The sequence below is a fragment of the Portunus trituberculatus genome, chromosome 48 (assembly GCF_017591435.1).
Source record: "Portunus trituberculatus isolate SZX2019 chromosome 48, ASM1759143v1, whole genome shotgun sequence".
Classification (NCBI taxonomy): Eukaryota; Metazoa; Arthropoda; class Malacostraca; order Decapoda; family Portunidae; genus Portunus; species Portunus trituberculatus.
Genome location: NC_059302.1, coordinates 21588430 through 21611914, shown reverse-complemented (window position 1 = coordinate 21611914; position 23485 = coordinate 21588430). Strand labels below are relative to the sequence as shown.

General features: G+C 40.9%; 1 protein-coding gene across 1 annotated transcript; it reads right to left on the bottom strand.

The window, feature by feature from the left end:
• Positions 1-401: 401 nt before the first annotated feature.
• LOC123498496 (palmitoyltransferase ZDHHC18-like) lies at positions 402-22831 on the bottom strand. The gene is given in 11 exon segments (XM_045245652.1): positions 402-7993; positions 12468-12672; positions 12967-13076; positions 13488-13605; positions 14620-14777; positions 15553-15690; positions 15998-16070; positions 16072-16157; positions 16778-16938; positions 17465-17619; positions 22299-22831. Coding segments are annotated over 11 exon segments (1653 nt in total). The 5' UTR covers positions 22458-22831; the 3' UTR covers positions 402-7703.
• Between the last annotated feature and the right edge of the window lie 654 nt (positions 22832-23485).

Sequence of the window (23485 nt, the reverse complement as noted above, 5' to 3'; positions counted from 1 at the left end):
CTTGTCAATGAGGGCCCCATACAGAACTTTGGAACACCACTGGTTGGGGGCAGTAGGATATTACTGGGTCAAGTGCCAGAGCTGACCAATATCTTAAATATTTCAATGCATTCTCTGGTACATCCCTGAATTCCAAAATAAATGTAAACCCCCATAATCTATTATTTGTCCTGTATAACTCACATACATATTGCATTTCTTTCTATTTTAACCCTTCTATGTAGGGCTACCATGTATCTTGAACTATTCAAGTTATGTTAGGTTTACTTAAAAAGTGGACCTATGTTTGAGTATTGGTTATTGATATTTTCTAGCAGCAGCAGTAGTAGTAGCAGCAGCCAGTTGTGCATCAGGCTACTGCTTGAACACCTTTCATAAGGATGACAAATAATGGCCAAATATCTAAATGAACCTGTATAATTATCTTCATTACAAGTATACTTTTTTTGGTTTGTTTCTTTTTGCATAATTTTACAATTCATGAAAAATCTTTCTCTCCTAAAGGTAGTCAAAGGCTTTGTCTAAAAATTAATTCTCACTCATCCAGCACATGAAGAAAGGATGGCAACTCATTGTGACATCCCCAGGAAACATATAAATAAGTGTGGTAAAGAGGCTAAAAATTGCACATTTCACACACTAACTTTATAATGATTATTTCAGGAGTCATGGCTAGCAAACCTACAACACCCTGCTGCCACACACACACACACACATTGACATCTAGCAAGGTGCTCTTTTTTTTTTTTTTTTAGTAATCCCTTCAAAGCAACAAAGTGTCAAAGTGTAAGTTACTATCATCAAAAACAGAGACTCTGGTCCAGAGAGATGGCAGGAATGGAAGAGACACACCAATACAACCTCTCATGAATACAAGAATTTCCAGTATAAAGTACAGCATACACTTAAGTAATGAATCATAATCTCTTGCTGATAAACTGGCTCTAATCACGACAAAACTTGTTCACATGTCAACATTTATGGTAGTCCCTGTCTTTTTAGCTGAATCCAAGTTCTTATTCCCTTGAGGACAATATTCATGAGAACCCTGCTGTTTGCCTGCCCATGGACTTGTAGGCACATACAAACATCCCATCCCTACAAACTAACTTTTCATTCCATTCATACACTTCTCAACTAAGATTCTCTCTCTCTCTCTCTCTCTCTCTCCTGTTATTGGAAACACACACAAGTGACAGCACCTTTGAAAAACTTAGTCACACTTCACCAAGACCACGTGATAACTGGAGATGAAAACAACAACTATAATGAACATCACTAACACTCCAGCCTCTGAATACACTACTTCAGCCCCTCACTGTCTGCATTGATGACTTGGTGACAGCACTTTTTGAGATGTATGCAGTAATGTTTATTTCTAACTTTGATTTTGCTTTCAATTTATTAATTTAATTAATTCTTCATGGTTCACAAACTTTCCTATTTATATTCATAAAATCAAATATCATTAAGAAGCAGTGGACAGTGGGTGGGCTGAAGACAACATATTTCTGTGTAAACAATCACATGGCATTTCACTTTGCAAAGTACACATTAATGTAAACTTCAAGGACTCCAAAAGACAATTTCATACCAACACTGTCCTGTCACAAGGAAAATGCAAATAAAAAATTACAATTTTATCAAGGTGAAGTACATTAGAATATGGTTTATTTTATTCCTTTTCATATATATCTTCACCCACCATTTTGGACAGAATACCTTCCTACTACCATTCTCAAGTTTCTGTAAATACCAAACATTAGAGCAGAATATTGCATTGAGCATAATGTCTCACTTTTCGAAGATACATTTTCTTTATCTCCATCCTCTGCTTTCCTCTTCATGACTACTTGCCTCCTATTCCCCTTCTAATGAGAGAACAAGAAACTGAGAAACACTATAAAGTCACTCAGACTGGCAACACAATCACCTCACTGAGTTCATGTGCTGAGTATTGCTGTCGCAGGAATGATGCGGCTCACTCACAGACCACAGTAAGGATCAGCAGGGGGCCGACTCTCAGGACAGTGTTGTGAGGCTACATATTGCTAAGAGCATGTGGAATAAGAGATTGATTGAAAACCAAAGCTGCCAAAAACAGCAGAAATTGGCTAAATGTTATCATGAATGAATATTAACAAGAAAATGTGTTTTCAAGTGCATACATACATATACATGCATGTACACATTCACATACAAGCATACAAAGGCAGATGCATGCACTCCTCTTACAATTCTCCTGTCAGTCTGTATATCTTTTTTTTGTCTACAGGTAAGACTATCATTGTACACCACACAAGGCCCCTTCAATGTTACGAGATACTACCTCATTAGGGACGTCCTTCATTTATACGCAACATAAATTAATGTCTAGCTCCCAAGGTGGAATAACAAAATAGTCAAGATTCGTACACCCTCACAAGTAAACGGCCTGATCCACTCTCCTCCAGGGCCAAGGTTCCTCTCACACACATACACACAAATCAAATCATTATTTCTATCAAAATAAAAAAAAAATCAAAGAAAGCAGTTTACATATCACATAACTTTACACATACAAACCCACACACACACAAACACACACACACACACATGTATAGTATAAATATATATGTATAGTATATATAACATGATTGAACAGCCTTTTAACTAAATCTTATCTTCTTCCATAGAAAACTAGCTATTACATTGTTGGCATTCTAACATAATCACTGGCTCAAGACGGGTTCTACGTGTCACCATTTCAGTGAGTTGTGGATGAAGGTGCCTCCACCTACACATGATCTGAAATGGTGAAATAGACTCACACTCATGCTAAACAAAGGTCATGTAGTGTTGCTAGGGGGGGGGGGGAGACAGGAGGCACTAGCTCTCCCAGCCAATGATGCCAGGTACAGAATCAAACACCTAGTCTTTAAGAGTAGGGCGGGAGGTGCAGCTTCTATACTGCACCATCCACCGCCGTTATATTGTATGCAAGGAATCACTGGTGCCAATGTACACCTCGATTGGATCGACTACACCCAAACATTTTAGTATCAAATGGTAAGGGTCAGTCATGGACCAGACTCAGATAAGAGAGGACACAATTGGTCTACAATGGGTAAAAAAAAAAGTAATGGCCTTTTAACAGTTTGTGGAGGACAGTCAAAGGAGAATTTCTCACGAGTTTTCTATTGCTGGAAACAGTATTTTTTGAGTCGTTCAGCATTTCATAAGGTAACTTGCTTTGCAAGTTGAATGAAAAATATATATAGCTCTTTACAGATTTTTTTTCTTTTCTATGTAATTTGGGCCTAAACAAAATCAATAAAAAAATCAATCTATAGAAAATCAACTCAACATTTCTTGTATCAAATACATTCCTTTCTTTCATCCCAAGTGATGTGGTATTCTGATCTCTCTTAGTAAACACACTCGCACATGTATGCTCACACACACATATATCCGCGTGCGTGCGTGCACACACACACACACACACACACACACACACAATTACTAGTCTTGCACTCAGGGTAGGCTACAAGGTCACAACTCCTCAGCTGAATCTCTGGTGTTGAAACAGAGAGCAGTGTGATAAGAGCTCCGTCCAACTGTCCCACTTGGTCCAGGGTCTGTCCAATCCTCAGCCTTCATAACTGTGAGCAATGGACACTAACCACTATGCCATCCAGCCAGTAATGAAAAACAATTATAATATATAAATAAAGCACAAATAACAATAATAATGATCCATCTATCGATCAAATGGGCTGAAATCCTTTAAAGGCAACTGTCCCATTACACAGGATGAAGGGGAACAAGAATGACTCATCAGCCACAAGGAGATACACTTACTAAGGGATGGGTAAACTTTGAACAAGTATGCATGGATCACATTTTTCCTAATAAAACGGTAATCAGTCACAATGAGGCTCCTTGCTGTTTTGAGTCTCTAGAAGGCACATAAATGACCAGGTGGGACAGATGAGAAGGCTCTGTGGCTCTGGGTGTTTGATGCCTGCAACGTTTACTACACGTCCATTTTGTCTGTCTGTCAATGATCAGGACATTCTACCACAGTGGTGAAGGGTCTGTATTAAGTGGAGAGAGTCAAGGAGAGGAAGTGGGAGTGAGACAGGGTTTCTGGTATTAACATGGCTGCTAACTATATATACATGTGGCACAAGGTAAGCTGAAGACAAGGATGCTGAGCTCAGAATGAATGGTATCCAATACTCCCAATGCTGGAACTCTTTACTAATGATGCAATGAAACTGGCATTGCAATGTTAGAAAATGTTACATTTGTCTTTAAAAAAATTCAAAGTATCCCATACTCTTGGAGGAAAGATGCCACAATACTCAGGTCAATGCTACCTGCAATGAAGCAGCAAAGTCTTTTCTGGCCTATGAATCAGTCACGGCTGACCAGACCCACTTAATGCTGGGGAAATTTGGTGTATATAAGAATTAAGTCAAAAGTCAAGTGTCAGTATGAAAATAGTGTTAGTATTAAAAAAAAAAAAATAAATAAATAAATTAATTAAAATTAAAAAATTAAAAACCTAGAGACCAAGATGAGAAGTATGAAGTGTTGAAGATTGTGTTGACTGGAGTGGAAGTAAACAATGGAGTTGAAGCACTTACCAGCAGCTCAAACATTATGAGGAATTATCAAATGCTAACACAGAAATAAGGAGCAGTACATGAAGAATCATCATCTTCCTAATCTGATGTATATATCACAGATATGGACATGGAATGCAGCACAACAGTCATGATTATGTGCAGTGGAGATGCATCATGGGCAGTCAAGAAGTAAGAGAGACAGCAATGTGGATGTGTGCGAGATTTTTAGCTTAGTTGAAAGAGCCAAGAGAACAGATTGAATGAATACACTTGTCACATTGAGATGGCCGGATATAAAACAAGAATGAATGAGAATGAGATTGTGAAGAATATACATAAGTGAGAGTGAAGATAAGAGGGAGGTTAACATTAAATGGCTGAATAAATGGGACAAGTGTTACAGGGAGATGGAGAGCAAGAATTTGATCAGACATTTAGGATCATGGATGGAACAGGAGAAAATTTACTTTTCATCATGGACAATCACTTGAAGGAAGTCACCACAAGGGACAAAGCAGTGGATACAGATATAGATAGATAGATAGATGCATCTAGACAGGTGATATAGTTATCTTATTTTTTGGTGGGTCCAATGATATATATATTCAATCTACAACAGAATTTTTAATTAAAAAAAATAAATAATAAAATAAATAAATAAATAAATAAAAAAATAAATAAAATAATAATAATAATAATAATAATTCTGTTTCCTAAGAGCAATCACATGTTAGACTCAAAGGACATTCAACACTTCAACACACAGAGACAGCCAGTCACTGCATTCAACACTGCTGGGCCAATCACAAACACCATGAACTATTGCTGACTTTGCAGGAAATTTCCATTAATCCACTTGTAAACACTAAGTTGTTTGGAAGTAGGAAACTGCTGGAAAAAGAGAGAGAGAGAGAGAGAGAGAGAGAGAGAGAGAGAGAGAGAGAGAGAGAGAGAGAGAGAGAGAGAGAGAGAGAGAGAGAGAGAGAAACTGCACTGACCTTTAGTTTCAGTACAAAAGCCATCATGTATACACACACACACTCATTAATCTGCACTCTTACACACACACACACACACTCATTAATCTGCACTCTTACATGTTCACAGACACAGACACAGACACACACACACACACCACAGGCTGACTTTCTCTCTCATATTTTAATCTAGTAGCTTTCTTTCCACAATATATATAGCTTTCTTTTTGCTTTGAGTAATTAATGAACAGTGGACAAAGGGATGCTGCTTCACAGAGCACAAGATGGAATGCAACTGATTCAAAACTGCAAACACTTTACAGGTGGTGACAGCACAATGGTCTTCCCTTCCTCACTTGATGTCACTGCAACAATCACACCTTAGCACTTCACTGTCACTAACCACAAACACTCTCACTATTTATGAATCTATCAACACAGCATGTACCCACTTAATCTCTAATTCAGAAACATAAAACTAGGTTTGTGGAGTCCAATCAGTGAAGAAAGGACCAACAGAGCTACATGAGGATATTCTTTGGACTCTCAAGGTTAAACAGATACATTCTTGAAAGCCATTAATAAATTTTACACGTTTTAAAAATATCAACATGACTCATCTTGTACAGTTTATAAAAGGATTTCCATATTGTAAATTGAAATTTCTCTTCTTTTCCATCCCTAACATAATTATAGTATGTATAAGTAACTACTGACTTGCATCCAAGCTCTTCATAAACAATAATGTTGTTTAGCCATGGTAACAGTACAAAACATTACTATGAAGTGTTAAGAATGCATTAATCACCAGCATCGTGGCAAGACATAGCTGACTGTTAGCCTCGGAACAGCAGGGGAAGGAGCACAGAGAAAAACTTTGGTTATGGTTAAACACTTTCTGGCTTCCACATCTGTTACTCAAGCATACAAAAATAAAAATATGTATTACACATAAAACACCTGAAACTATCTGAATCTTACTACCAGATTTCCAAAACTACAAGGAAATACATGTAAACTGCAAAACAGTTTTAGAAAATAGTGACGCAAATTATAAAATTGTCTGTGTCTGGATATAAGTATGTATGTACAAACGCACACATCTGAATGTAGAAATATAAGCACACAGACATGTAGGGCAAGTCAAAATTCTGACCATCCTTGCATATTAACAAATTTACAAACACAAATGTCCATCAAGGAACCAAACACTATATATATCTATATATATATAATCTGTAGCATCAGCACTGCATTATGTACACTTTGGTAGGTGCAGGTGCATAATACACACGACAATTAGCATGTCTGTCCATCAGTCGGCTGGCTTTTTCTACACTGCTCTCTTTCCTTAGTTGGCCCTTCAAGGCTGTCCTGGCAACACTCATGACTAACAATGGGGAGGCCAGTAAGACCTCAAGGTTTCCAGGATCTTGTGCCTCAGGACCACAATCTTTTTAGCCTCTTCTCACTGCATGAAGATGTTGTCAAAATGGAATTTAAATATAAACTTTGACTTTATATAACAAAGTTCCTACAACACACACCAACAACATCAAATTTGGCTTTGCATGAAGACCACATAAAGAAATGAGTGTATATGATGAGATTAGGTAAAGCTAACTCTGAAAGTAATGGAAATTCAAGTTATATTCCCAGTATGATTTTTGAGACATTAACATTATCACCGTAATGTAGAGTTCATGTAACAATATTAGAAATCTTTCATTTTAAACATATGTTTTATGCAGCACCAGCAACTTGCTACTGAAGGCTGAAGTATGCAATGGAGCTACAAATCTTAACATAAGACTGCTTGTGCAAATTGTTACATAGAGAGTTAAAGTCATGTGTGATTCATTAAAGGAAGGGCTTGCTTTTCACTCAACTCTCTCCATTCTCTAGTGCAAAATTTTCCCCAGATCTTCAGAGCTTCATCACAACAGTTCAGCAAAACAATATATTCCCAGCTCTCCACACAGACACACAACGAGTCTCTGGAGCAGATTACTTCCTGCCACGTTGCCAAGGTCAGCACTATTGATGGACCCGAGCGTCACCAGAGGGCCAGACTGCACTAAGGGGAGGTGGTGGGGGAAGGGAGTGGTGGGGTCTATACTGCATTGCTGTGTATCAGTCCCAGCTGTGAGGACTCGGAATGTGAGGGTTGGGACACAGAGCCATCTATGGAATCCAGGTCAAGATCATAAGAGCTGTCTAGAAGGTACAGCTGACTGGAGGTGACCCCTGCATGGCTTCCCCCCACCCCCACCCCTGGCCCAGTTGTCACTGACAAGTCTCCTGGGGGTGTCCCGGTGGGTCCCACCACCACTGTCCCCTGGTGTGGGGTGGCTGGCGTCGGGGCTCCCAGGCTGCCGCTGCCGCCACCTACCACGTCTTTCCCTGCAACATATTCACACACTTAAAACAATGACATATAAATGACTATATAGTGAAGAAAAGCACCACTGCTTCCTCCCTTTCAAAAGAAGAAAAGCACAGATATAGTTTAACATTTACTGGAGCTCATTGAATTTGTACATGAATGTAAACACACAAGAAATAGAGATTAAAAAAAAAAAAAAAAAAAAAAAAAAAAAAAAAAAGGACAAATAGAGGGACTCAAGACCATCTAAGGATAAGAATTAAGAGTAGAGACCTAAGATCATCTTGTTGTTTTGCATAACAGGATTGGATATTTAGAGGTCAAAATTATTGCCATCTTTAAAGTAACAAATGTGGAAGTGGAAGAATATTAAGGAAAGGGTGGAGGTGGAGAAACTTCAAGGCAGAAGCTAGTGAAGAGGAAGAGGGAAAACATTGCACTTTGAAGTGAGGAGAGGATGGAAAAAAATGTTGAAATGAGAGGCAAGAACAGAGGTATAGAGTAGAAGGGATAGAAGCAAGATACAAATGGCCACTTAGTTCATGTTCATCATCCAGAGCAGCCTCCCACTGCCTGACTCATGCCATCACCCACCAGCTCCAAAAGCTTGAGGTTTGTTGCGTGAGTCAACTCAAACAAAACAACAGAGCACTTCCACAAAACCTTTAGTCTTTTATTCCTTCTCTAGTCCATCCTTCTAATGAATACTGCAGTGTGCTAATTCACTGGTAGCATAAACCATGAAAGTCATTATCACATAGTAGTTAATTTGTTCTGCTTACTGTTCATTTGTTTAATAGACCACAAAGAGTTATCTGAACACATGTTTTCTTACACAGTTGCATTATCAGGAATTCTCTCTGTACTAGACAAGAAAACCATCTATTCTGCTATGACAATTTAAAAAGTCTGAGTAACTGGACTGCCTTTGATGTTTTATGAATCCTGAATGATAAAATTGCAATATTCAACTATAAGGCTGAGATTCTGAACCACTGATAATGATCAACAGTTTTCTCAAAATGGCCAAGAGTACAAGAGAGAGAGAGAGAGAGAGAGAGAGAGAGAGAGAGAGAGAGAGAGAGAGAGAGAGAGAGAGAGAGAGAGAGAGAGAGAGAGAGAGAGAGAGAGAGAGAGAGAGAGAGAGAGAGAGAGAGAGAGAGAGAGAGAGAGAGAGAGAGAGAGAGAGAGAGAGAGAGAGAGAGAGAGAGAGAGAGAGAGAGAGAGATGGTATGGTGGGCAAGGCATGCTTTATCCTATGCTACTATTGTGCTGGTGGTGTCCTAGTCAACCATGCTTGGAGGAAGTGAGGGAGCAAGGGAGGGAAGGAGGGAGACTGCCAGCCTTCCTTCATCACCCACCTTTGGCAGAATATCCACCACGCCATGCTAAACACTCCTCAATACCACAAACCAAAATGTATGAGAGATCAGTGGTGGTGGTTTAGTAGTACAGTAGTAGAGTAGGAGAAGTAGTAGTAGTAGTAGAAGTAGAGGTGGTGGTGAGATGGCTGGTGACAGGGAAGATGTTATGCTGCTAGCCTTTAGTCCATGGCAAGAGAGGTGCTAGAGGACTGCTTGTGCAAAATGATGGGGAGATGCTGCTCGTCAGGATCTCTAGCACTCTTTCTCAATTTCCGGCCAGTCATCTTTTGGACTTTGCCGCAAGGGGTGGGTCTGTCGGCCTGGCTAAAGTTGATGTGATTGTTGTTGTTGCTGTGGTGAAAGTGGTGATGGTGGTGGTGGAGGTGGTGGTGGTGGCTGGTACTGATGATGATGTTGTTGTTGACACTAATTCCTATCAGAAGAAAAGAGGAGGAGGAGGAGGAAGAGGTGGGTAGACGCCAACATCAGTGGAGAGGAGGGAGGCAGCGTGGGGAGAGAAGAGAGAGAGGGACACATATTAGATGACTGCACCTCACTGTCTGTCTGATGCTAGTGCAGCACAGAAGCACACACAGAGACACACACCCACATTCACACTCTCACCTACAACCTACACACACACCTACAACTATAACCCAAATACAAAGTCAGTGCTATAACTATTACTACTGCTACTGCTATAACTGTCATGTAAGTATACTACATCTAATATTTCCATTACTACTATACCACTACTATTACTACTACTGCTATTACCACTATCACTACTTCTGTGTTCTACTACTTTCCAAAAATAACTTTGACATCAAAGATAAAACAGTCCTGAAAATAGTATGCTATTGACAAAAAAAAAATGCTGATACCTGGTGAACAAAGTGCAATTAAATACTTATATTCTGAAACATTCATTGTATCATTACCTGGTGCTCCATTACAACAAAATATGACTATCAAAGAAAAATGTACCTTGTGTTACATGTTGCATTACAATTGCAATATGATAATCTCAGAATTCTAGCATGATTGATGAACTGAAAGATATTGAAGCACTTCCTTAAAGTCACAACATATGTCTGGATCATGCTGAGCATGGATTACAGTACAAGACACTGTTGGTGCTCATTCCACCTCCTCCACTAGTGACCACAGAGAGAGAGTGCATCTAAGGACTGGCTGGTCTGCCTCACTATTGCATTCTCCTTCCTAAGTATTACCAGGTTGTCTATCTGCAGGTAAGGGTGATTTGTAAGGAAAGAAAAACATGTTAAACATATCACCTACACACAATACTTCTAACTCTGTGTTATCATAAATAACAACAAACTACCACCACAATCAACTTTAGCTACACTCATTTCAGATGAGAAATGTGTCCCATCCTTCCCTCATAAGCCCTCGCACCCTCCAGTGAGCGTACACAAGTGGTGACAATCAGTAAGTCCTTTGTGTACTGATAAGAGACATGAAGTAGAGAAAAGCCTGTGGGTCATGCAAGGTAGAGATGCTTGTTATTGGTGGTGGCAGAGAGGAAGCTGCTGTTGTGATAGAGACTTGCTGAGAGAGGCTGTTTTACCCCCTGAGTGCTGGTGTTGGGCCCCACTAGACCAGGTGGTGGTAGTGGTAGTAGTAATGGGGCTCAAAGTACCAGGAGGCTCGGAGCTCTAGTGCTGGGGCAACGCGATAGTTCCACACATGACCTTCGTGGACACAAGCACACCGAAGAGGGATCAAGACGATAGTCACACTGGCCTACACTAACCCGGCAATGACTGGCCAGGACCTCACTCCAGGTACCCCATTTATACTCCCTCTCCTTGGCACAGAGCTTACATCACTGCAACTACATCAGATTAACTCAAGAGCAAGGCATTTCAAAGAGATGTTTATTCTTAACTAAGCTTACCTAAACACTACTTGGCTATTTCACTCTATAAAATTCAAAATAATGTCCCAACCATATTCTTTACTTATACATACATTAGTTTACTTAATTCACTTCTAACTCTCATGGATGACCTTCCATCAACACCATGATTTCCCATTCTCTGCCTCATATACAGTAATTTTTCCCTCATTTTTCTTTTCCTTTCATATAATCCTGTGTATGTCCATCCCTGAAGCAGTTTCCCTATTATACTTGTTCCTCCAGTCTAGCACAATCTTTATAACCAATCTTTCTATTCTTCCTGTTGACATGATTCTGTCTGATCATAAAAACCTGACTCAGTCCCAAGGCAATCCCAACACCAGGCTCTCAACCACTCAGACACAATGTACTGGAATGAATGCAGGTACAGTACAATATTCCAGTGTATTCCAGGCCACACCAAATCATCCCCAGGATAAATGTGTTAGTGAGACCACTACTTCCTTCACCAGGAAAGCAAGTAAGAAATCAAAAGAAAATAAAGGTGATGATAGTGACATAAAATTAGCTGTTGGGAGAATGTCAGCAGATTTGACTGTATCTTAGTGCAAGTCATTCCATATGTAATAGCAATTCTTAATTTCCATCTGAAGGAGAATCAACTTTCCTATATTATTTGTTCCAATTAACTAATTTTCTAAATACTTCACAGTTTTCATCAGAACAGATACATACTGAACAGTATTCTCTAATCAAAATAATGTCAACAGATATGGGAAATTTTAATTGGTAGCTAATATAAAGATGCAAGAATTAGTAATAAAAAATTAGTAAAAAAAAAAAAAAAAAGAAGCTGAAAAACAAGGCAAAGGCAGCCTTTCTTTGAAAACAATTTTTTTTTTCCTGCAAGTCAAGAACACACCACCATTGCATCTCACACTAACCTCAGAAAATATCATCTTTTCTTTCAATCTTGTTGTAAACAACAGTAAGAGGGCACAAAATACTCCTACAGAATGGAATCCCAGCCTCATGATCCCATGAACACAGAATGAAGCATCATTAGAGTCAAGGACTGTGAAAAATGCACAGTCACTTCAAAACACTGGTCCACACCCGACCACGAACACAGGGAAAGATGTGAAAGACTGGAGTAAGGTGGATGTGTGTGTCTGTTGTCTGAACATGTACCTGTGCTTCAAACAGCAAGGTCAGTTGTGTGTCACCAGCACCACTCACCATTCACAGACTGTGAAGAGACAGACTTCTTTTTGAGGGAGCCCGTGGAGATGGAATTCTCTGTAGCAATGGCTCCGCCACCCATGACAGGCACAGTGCCAGGCACCACACTGGCCCCCACACCACCACCAACAACAACACCACCATTGGCCCCATGTGTGCCTGCAGGACCCTCCGACCCAGCCCGAGGAGAAACTAGGCCATTCTGGGGAGCAAAAGGGAAAGTTGAGAGATCAGAACTCATCGGTAATGTTGTCATTCGTGTCAGAGTTATCAATCCACTTTCACACAGGGCAGGATCATATCACCTTGTAAAACAGTCTCTTTCTCTCTCCCTGAAATGAATTCCCACACAAACACATAAACACAAGGCAATAAGCTTCAATTCATTAACTATTCACATACCTATAATGACACAAAATGGATGTCCAATACCATTAAGACTCCACACTTGCCAGATCTATGTGCACATCACACTCACAAAGAGCTGGACACTTACCGTGGGCTGGGCAGTATACACCGTGCCATAGGTCCTGGAGGCAGCCTGGATGTCCCCTGGCCTGCCCTGGGTAATGGTGAGGTACTCTGAGGTCACCACTCCCCGACGGTCTGTGCACCAACACCAAAACTAGTCAGTGATGTCATTGAGAGTAGTACACATTATCAGCTATGGCTCCCCAACACCTGACTACGAACATGGGAACAAAGGCACCAAATGACAATTCCATGACACCACTGAAGCAGGGCAGGACACACTGACAGTTATCTTCACCTTGCCACAGACAGGTACAGGACATACTAAGCTGAGAAGTCACAACTTTCACCTTTCAGCAGGAGTGAAGTGTGTATGCTATGAGTGTGTAAGCATGTGTAGTTCTTTCCAGACACCAGGAGTAGTGAGACAAACAAATAAATTAATTAAATAAATAAATAAATAATGAAAAAGGACATTAAAGTGAAAATAGTTATCACTTAGAAAAATGTAGAATATGGAGAGGCAACAACAAAAGTGAGACTCACCAATGAGGCTCGGCTGCACTGGGCCACACAGAACAGCCAGACAGTTGAGGCAGAAATTGCCATAACCATAAGGGTTAAAATTGGCCTCCCCTCGCCGGGCTGTGAAGGAGCCTTTGATCTGCAACACAAAAGAAAAAATGAAGTATTTCTTGTTTTCCTCATAATCTACTCTTATTCCTCCTTCCTGTACTCACTTTCATCTTGTGTGCATAGAGTTGGGAATCTATAAAAACAGAAATCCTGAAACTTCACTTTTATTTATACCATTTATACCATATGGGCTTTTCACGGGAATTTATGGGCTAAAGGGGATACTTTTTAGGGTACCTCCTATCTCAAAGCCCACCCACTAGGAAATCGTTGCCCTGAGTGAGGAAGCCCAACCTGCACTCAGACCATGGACAGGATTCGAACCCGTGCGCTTGGAGATCCCTTGGATCCCAAAGCATGCATGGTTCCACTGTACCACGGCGGCCCCCACTTTGTCAGCTTTGTTCTGTACAGCTGCACACACATTCTGAACATAAACCACCACCTCAGAAGTAAACTACACTCCAGAAATCCAGTGCAGTCAGGAAAGAATTAGATGGATGAATAAAAATGGAAAGACATAAATAAATAAATAAATATCAGTCAAAGAAGGACTTTATTCTATATCACCTTATCAATTTCAGAACTGAGACATATTTTTATCAAGAGTTCTGGGTATGATTAAATTATCTTATTTACATTAGGAAGTACCTATGGAAGTCAGAAGATTATTGGCCAGTCTTCAATATTGTAATCCCCCACATAAGTTTCTGAAGCTAGCTATAAAAAATTACCAAATAGTAAACAGAATGAATATGAAAATGCATCCTGGGACTGAAGAAGTTAATGCGTGTAACTGCTCTGAAGTGACTGAGGTGCTTCACTCTTACTAAACCAACAGTACCCAACATATTTCTTTTTATTTGGTCCTTTTAACAACTACTATTCATGGGGAAAGTAATGAAATAATGGGGGAAAGTAAGGAAATAACCTAACTTAATCTAACCTAACCAAGATGAATATGAAAATGCATTAACAGCACAGAAGGGGTTAATATTTATGAGAAGGAAAGTATGAATGTTTGTGGTTTGCAGTGACTCACATCTTCATTGGTGGTTTGATTGGAGGTTGTGAGGTAGGTGTGGAAGCCAGCAAGGCCTAGTATTGACCACACAGAGAAGAAGCAGATGACGCCCTCGATCACTGAAGCTGGCTTCCGCTGCACTGATGCCATGAAAGTCGCATTCTCATTCTTCATAACTGCTCGTGGGAGAGATTTAAAAGGATTAAATAATCCTCAAATTAAGTCATCACAAGGGAGCCCCCCTCCAATGAAGTAATTTGTCCTGCTGCTAGGTAACAAAGGCCATATAGCTGCTAGATGTCCTTAGTGGGGTTCGAATCGATGCCCCGCAATTTACCACCATCGTGGCAGAATGCGGCGCCTTAATCTGCGTGACCACTAAGGACACTCGTGGGGGAGAGAGAGAGAGAGAGAGAGAGAGAGAGAGAGAGAGAGAGAGAGAGAGAGAGAGAGAGAGAGAGAGAGAGAGAGAGAGAGATATGAGTGAGTTACAGCAATGGCATCCCTTTACACATGATAGGATAAGTTAGAAGGATGTATCTGTGACACATGACAGAGAGGAAAGGGACATATGAAAGTCAAGACAGTAGCCATGGACTGCAACAAGTGGCACATTTATTTTCATGACCATGCCTTGGAGGAGCCTCAAGAAAATATACAGAATAGCAAACTGATAAGATCAAACACTGCTACTATCAAACTTTCTTTCTTCTTTGTTATCTGAAGGTACTCAATACTAATACACAAAACAACATGTCAATAACGAAATAACAATTTCCAATGAAACCACTGATGTAAGTGAAGACTGGCTCCAAACTGCCCACAATTCAGAGCTACAAAAATGTTCTCAACAAGAAAGAAACCTTTTCCATCATAGTCTGTTCCACTGGGGCTTTTGTATCATGTAGATATAAAACAAGTAAACTCTGGAACTCTGTGAGCCATACTTACATATCACAATGTGAGCGATGACACAGGAGAAGATGAAGACACACAGGAAGGCAAGAGATATGATGAAGAGATAAAAGTAGCGGTAGTTTCTTCTTCCTACACAGTTCCCCACCCATGGACAGTGGTGGTCAAACCTCTCTGGAAAGGAATAGGTATGAGCTTTTCTTAACATGGCTTAAGTCATTACAATAGACAAAAAACTGTCATTCATTCATTAGGAGTAGTGTGAAAAGAGAAGTTCTTTAATTTTTGCAGATTTGGCTTTCACATTGATAGGTAACCAGGAGACCAAGCAGCTACAATACTGAAAGCATGTCAGTCCTGGAAAGGCAACCACATTATCACTATATTGTGGAGAAAGACGAAAAGGAAGAGGAAGGGAGAGTTGTTGATATGGTAAGGATTGTTGATAGAGAGTGGAACAGTGATGCCAGGAGCTACTCACCCACACAATTGTCACAGATGGAGCAGTGGGAGGCTCTCGGGGGCCGGAAGATCTTGCAGGTGAAGCAGTACTTTTAACTTGACTGTCACGCCATTGACTGTGATCTCCTTGGTGCGGGGCGGCGGCCGCAGACGAGGACCATTGCCTGAGTTTGGTACTTCTGAGGGATGAAATGACCCATATAACTATGACATTCAAGTTTGTGTGAATGTAACCTAAACAGCAAACTTTCCTTAAAAACACTGGAGGAAAAAAAGTGAACAGGTTAAGTGGGAGGCCAGAGGGGATCAAGGGTATTAGCAGTACATATAATCTTACCAAATGGAGCTACAGAGATAAATAAAAATGAAGAAAAGTAGCACAGCGGAAGCTCCCTTTGTGCACAGCCTCACATAGTTTATGTCAATGTAAATTAAACGGTAAACCTATTCATCTCTCTCTCTCTCTCTTCATCTTACTCCTCCACTTCTTCAAAATCCATCATTGTATTATGCAATTCCTTCATTATTTTCTATTTCATGGAACTGTGTGTAGGAGGAAGGAGACAAATAAATAAATGATGCTTCTATGTTATGCTTGATGTCTCCTCTTCCTTCATTATTTTTTTCCTTTTCTGAGTGTGTGAGTAGACGGAAGGGATACAAATGAATAAATGATGCTTCTATGCTGAGTTTGATGCCTCACCAATCTCTTCTATGCTGAGTTTGATGTCTCACCAATCTCTTCTATGCTAAGTTTGATGCTTCACCTATCTCTTCTATGCTGAGTTTGATGCCTCACCTATCTGCTTCTCAGTGTAGACGGCCTCCTCCACCGTGGCGCGGGGGATGATGCCAGGGTCAGTGAAGGATGTGTGGAATAGTGCTGACATGACGAAGATGAACAGGAGGCCACCCACGGCAGGAATGGCTGGCGTCAGGTTCACCGCCAGGAACGGACAGCTGAGGGAGGGAAAGAAGGTGTGGCATGCTGAGGCTATGGCAGGATGAGGGAGGGAGGAAGGGAGGAAGGGAGGAAGGAGGAGGGAGGGAGGGAGGGAGGGAGGGAAGGAAGAAAGAAACAAAGGAAAGAAGGAAGGAAGGAAGGAAGGAAGGAAGGAAGGAAGGAAGGAAGGAAGGAGAGAGGGAGGGAGACTATAACCAAATAACTTATCCTGCAAACTGATTAACTAATAAGCCTACAACCTGAAAAATGAGCCTACATCCAAATTACTGACCCTACAACCAAACAACCAACCCTACAATAAAAGAAACAACAGAAACCAGGCACCTAGCATAACCTTTCCATAACAACCCCATCCCCTGCAAAAAAAAAAAAATAAATAAATAAATAAATAAATAAATAAATAGCAGAATAATGAAGGGGTAATAGGGACAAATAAATAAAATAATGAAGGGGTAATGGTAATAAATAAGTAGTAAAGCAACGAAGGGGTAATGGAGAGTGTCTACAGCTGCTGCCACTCACTCAAAGACAAAGAAGAGGACGCTGGTGACCACAATGAGCCCCACGGTGAAGTAGAAGATGCCAGTCTGCTGCGCCATGATGATCCGCCCGTCACAGCAGAATTTGTTGCGTCCCGGGAAGATCTGCCATTTCCGTTTCACACTCGCCATTTTCACCTGCTGAATGTGACGAGCAAGAGGAGCAGGAGTAGGAGTAGGAGGAGAAGGAAATGTAATGGAATGGGTAGAATGAAAGTAAGTGGATGATGGAGAGAAAGGATTACAGGAAGTGATAAAAGGATGGAGTAATAAATGAGATAAAGAGGAGGAGGAGGAAAACAGTTGGGTTAGAGCAGATGGAGAAATAATGAGGGAAAAAAAGAAGTAAATGAAAGAGAAGAGAGCAGGAGAAAATGAAATAAATGATTGAAAAAATAAAGAAAAAGAAAACAAGGAAAAGGATGATAAGAGAAAGCAAAGCAGGAAAAGATGGGAGGAAAGGAGAATAATGTTTTTTTATTTTCATAGGCATTCTCTCTCTCTCTCTCTCTCTCTCTCTCTCTCTCTCTCTCTCTCTCTCTCTCTCTAAACAAACATTCCTCTCAACAATATTACTTCCTTTTACAGTCAGTCTCTCTCTCTCTTGAAATTCACATTCCTTTACAACACACACACACACACACACACACACACACACTTCTTCCCTCCCCATGATGTGAGGCCACACCAGCCCAGATAAGCCTGGCTGTTATCTCTCACTACAAACACCACAGTATCTGCCTTCCTGGGAACTAACTAGTTTAGTGTTATGAGCTGATATGCTGATGCTCCAAACCTTGTTACTTGTGCATCTGAAATACTTGCTTAGCACAGTACTGAACAAGCAGGGATAAGCAATGCCTCAGTGAAGTAAATTCTTCTAAGGATGTTTATACTTATGTCATAATACTTGACTCAAAGCACAGCAGCTGGAAAGGTGTACTATTGCTACATCTGACTTTTCTTTTCTTATGTAGGAGGAAAAAAAAAAAAAAAAAAAAAAAGCCCACTTGATTGCCATTTCCCTTAAAGATCAATAGAGTTAGTCTATAATCTGGGACAAATGTCTTGAAACTACCCTCTTAAAAGAAGTCAAGTCAAGATAAATTCATCTCTTCTCTAACTCAAAAGTATAAAAGATATCAATGGTCTGGAGCAACTATTGTGGAAGCTCACAGGACAATGTTTTCCAAGAATGTTCTCAGGAAGTTCCATCACTTCCTGTGAAGAATGTTATGCTTATAACACAGTAGTGCACAGTAATGGTAAATACAACTTGAATTATTATATTTAATGACATACAGAATTAATAGAGAGAGAGAGAGAGAGAGAGAGAGAGAGAGAGAGAGAGAGAGAGAGAGAGAGAGAGAGAGAGAGAGAGAGAGAGAGAGAGAGAGAGAGAGAGAGAGAGAGAGTGTTATTTAATGAAGTGGCTTGTGCAATAAATCAAGCCTTAATTTCCTGCTTCTTATAGAGAGCTACACATCACACAATTTAGTGGTGCATGACTTTCTTCTTTCATCACATGTAAGTCAGCCTGTCGGGGTGGCTGGTGGCAAGTGTAGTTAGTACATCTACTGCAAAACACAACATGATAAGCTCACACTGTTCACTGTCTTGCTACTTTTTGCCTTCTAGACTAATCTTACACTTATCTCTTTTACAGTTTTGTAAGTCTTCACTGCCTCATTTCATTAACACATCAGCTAGCTACATAAGATCTATAGGGAGACTGATGATTGAGTGGGCCTTTTTCTTTATATTTTGTTGCCCTTGGTCAGTCCTCCTCTTACATAAAAAAAAAAAAAAAAGTAAAATGCTTAACTATTATACACTGAATGATGTCTATTACTGAATGGCAAATATTAACATTACTTTTTTTTTTGCTGCTGTACATGATGCACTATCCAGCCAATTGTGAAAGAACTATAAGATTATAGCACACAATATTGAAGGGCTGTCAGCCCGTCACATCAGGAGGGTGCGACTCCTGCTGGGCACCTGGGTTGTCAGGCCTGGGTAAAGTGTTCTGTGTTTCCTTCAGACTGCAGCACTGACGCCCGTATTCAGAAACGCCTTCCCCTCTCACTACGACAATTTTCCAAGGCCACAGAGACAATAAGCCAGGTTTTCAAGACAGTTTTTTCCTTATAATAATATAGAAATCTTGCCAATCCATCACCAGAACCATGAAAAATACCCTTAAAAACATGAGTATATTCAAATGGAACCTTTGGAAAACAGTGATGGTGAGAGAGCAAACCTTGAGTCTCCATTGCTCTGCCCTGCATGCACTGTTCTCTTATCATTCTCTAACATGTGGTGTTCCAGTAATCAATGTGTTCACCCATTCACTCAAGGCTGTACTCTCACTCACACCAAATCTGCCATACTCACATCTTACCTCAAAGTGAATAATTACTCTTTCTCATTTACACTTATTATATTACTAAGATACTTTAGGGCACTGTATTCTGCCCCCTCTGCCACTCCATCTATCAGTCAACCACCTTCACCTGATACATGCACAAGGATATAAATAATGTTATCACTCATTTTTTCACTATCCCTTCCTTTCACATGATATGTGTTTTTCAGGTGGCTCATTTCAACTGTCTGAATTCTTGACATCTTTCACTCCATTAACATTTTCAAAGGTACCAATGTGACTGCTGGTACCCTCCATTACACACTCCCTTTGTTTGCATCTCCATGCACAACATTCTTCCACTGTGTATATGCAGATACCAACAAGAAAACCATATATTCTCCTCACTTGTTCAGCTCTCTCTCTCTTATATATTAATTCATTATTATTATTATTTTCATTACTATTATTTGTGTGTGTGTGTGTGTAGTAGTAGTAGTAGTAGTAGTAGTAGTAGTAGTAGTAGTAGTAGTAGTAGTAGTAGATACATATTCATACTATAGGCACATCATATTAGAAGATTAGAAAAAAAAGAAACTATAGATAGCTATTCCCCTTCAATAAAACTCCACACATGTATAAAAAGTGAAATGGTTGAAGGAACAAAGAAGTACCTACCATCCATCACACTGCTCACCTACCTGTCCTAGAAGAATACCTTAATGAATTATGCGCTACTCACAATGCCTGATGAGTGAGCCCAGCCCCTCCCACCTGGCAAACACCACTCCACTACACCACTCAGGGCCATCTCCACACCACACCCACCAATCACATGCACCACCACCACCACCACAAGAAGGGAGGGCAGGCTCACTCATTAAGAAGCTCCATCAGTGTGTGTGAAGAGGCAGAGGCATGGTTATCATTCACATTAAACTAACACTATATTATACAGAGAGAGAGAGAGAGAGAGAGAGAGAGAGAGAGAGAGAGAGAGAGAGAGAGAGAGAGAGAGAGAGAGAACAAGTAAAAAAGCAAAACTCATGCAATGTAAGTTTCCTGTCACTCATGCAGCGATATACTTCCTTTATCTTATAGACTACATAATAATAATAACAGTACCTAATAATAATAATAATGGTAGTAGTTAGTAATCTGAAGTAATGAATGCATACTACTGAACTTGCTTTAGTGACGCTTTCAAGTCTCTGAGCAGTAGCCAGTTTATTCTTGCTAAGTTCACATTTGACCTTAACACTTGACCTTAAGGTGAGAAGTGTTGGTATTTACTCAGTGGTCATGGCACTGCTGGATTATCTAACTTTTTATTCTGCCTCATGACTAAGCCCAGTCCTGTGCCTTCCTGTACGACTTGCTGCAGCACATGACCTTGCCTTGTTTGGACTTTCAAAACTATGCTCATGGCACAGGCAGTGTTCCTGGACACTATGAAACTTTATTATTATGTGTCCAGTTTTCTAAATAGGCCTAAATGGATATAATTTCACTTCTCATCCTCATCTTTTTTATTACAATTAGTAGGACCTCCTGAGCCACTGATAACACTGCAAACTCCTCAGGTTAGCTCACACCAAGCCTCAGTTTGCATGCATTGAATAGGACCAGAAAGAACATACCAAAGCCAAGAAATATCAAAATACCAAGAAATTTCTATACCATCAACACCAAGAGAAAATAAGCAAAAGTAAAGAATGCTTCCTTAATCCAAAGATCTGAATATGAGTATGTGACCATTTGAGACAAGGTGAGCCAAATACAACAAAAATAAGAAATCCAAATGCTACTGCAATGTTCTATGAAATCCAAGCCTCATCTGACTGAGTGCCTTCTGCCTGTACAGCATGAGCCACACCTGTTGGAAACTCACTAGGCGACAAGAGAAAAAGTAACTGACATACTAAGGTATTTTTTCCTGTAATGACATTTACACACTGTCCTTCTCCTCTCTGAGCAAAGCCTCCATGTAATTGTTAATGAGTGGCCAACATAAGGTCAGTGGTATGCTCATGACACCCAAGCATGGCTAGTCTGCAGCAGAGCAATGAGTGGCTACTATGTTAGGAACACTAAGGACACACACCTTGAGGCACTGCACAGCTGTGGCGGGGAATACACACACTCACATACTGCCGGGCTTTGAAAAATACACTTTGGAGTATAAGACAAATATTTCTGGATGAATATTCCAAAACAACATGAACAGGCAAATTTTCCCTTCGCCGCAGAGCATGACACTGCCCGCCCCAGCCACGCAAAGTGCCAGGGGTCCCTCCGAGCACCAAGCTGCTATGGGCCACACGCCGCCGTGCCAGCACCAGCTGACACACCTGCCAGGCACTGGGCACAAACAGTCCAATTACCTTGGTGTGCAGTGCAGAGGAAGAGGCGGTGCAGGCTGGAGGTAGGGGTGTGGGGAGGTCCTCACCTGGGCGGTGGAGGTCACATCGAGGTCGAGGTTGTCCTCCGAGGACGAGCTGGCGCTGGACTGGACGCACTTGTTGTCCAGGAGGCGGTCACTGGACTGGGTGGGGGACTGTGAGGGTGACTCGAGGGCCACGCGCTGGTACTCGCCGGCCTCCAGCATTAAGAAGGCCGGAGAGGGTCCTTCCTGCGCCTTGTGGTCACCTGGCCTCCTTACCTCCTCCCGTGAGCCTCCTCCTCCTCCACCTCCCGCCGCTCATCCTACCTCGCCTCCTCCCTCTTTCCCTTCCTCCACTCCCGTCAAGGCTCCTCTGAACACTTTGCCTTCCTCTCGCTTCCTTCTCGCACTTCACGCTGCTCGCAACACTTCCTCTCCCTGCCTCCTCACTAGCGGTCACTCATCCTCCCTGCCAGAAGCACACGGGGGGCGTCAGTAGTAGCGGGAATGACACTTTAAGGTGGAGATGGGCCGTGGCTGTGTGTGGCTGTGTGACTGTGGCCTCCCTGGGTGTGTTCACTGCTGCTCACTGCTCACCCTGTTAAGTCCGGCTCGCGGTACTGATTTATTTTCTCTATTTCACCTCTCCCATTTTGTTCTTTCATCCCATTCCATGTATTTTGCTGTGATTTGCTGTCAATAATATATTAGGAAGTACTTGGACATCTATTTACCTTTCTAAAACCAAGAATGTGTCATTTCTCTCGTCATGGGCTAAAAATATAGGTGCGATCATCTGTGTCCTTCCAATGTTTGTTAGACAGTCTGCCAATCCAGCCAGATTATATGAATGTAGTCTGAAGGCATATTATAGTCATGTAGCTCAGAAATAATCCATAATAGTTACCCTGTTTACCATTTCTGGTCAACCCGGAAATACTTGCCTCAGGACTGATAAACATCAAAGTGGATATTTCTAGGAATAATCAAGAGGCCTCCTTATAGCAGTGTAGATTATACCTACATTTTAGCATTCTCTCTCTCTCTCTCTCTCTCTCTCTCTCTCTCTCTCTCTCTCTCTCTCTCTCCCCGTGACGTTCATGTGATTGCTCAATCCCGTAATCTTTGTTTGTCTGTCTGTCTCAATATTCACTATAACGGGACTGGGGGAGTGCTTTGTGTGACGGTGAACCATCAGTAGCTAATGATGATGATGATGATGATGATGATGATGACGATGATGATTACTCCTG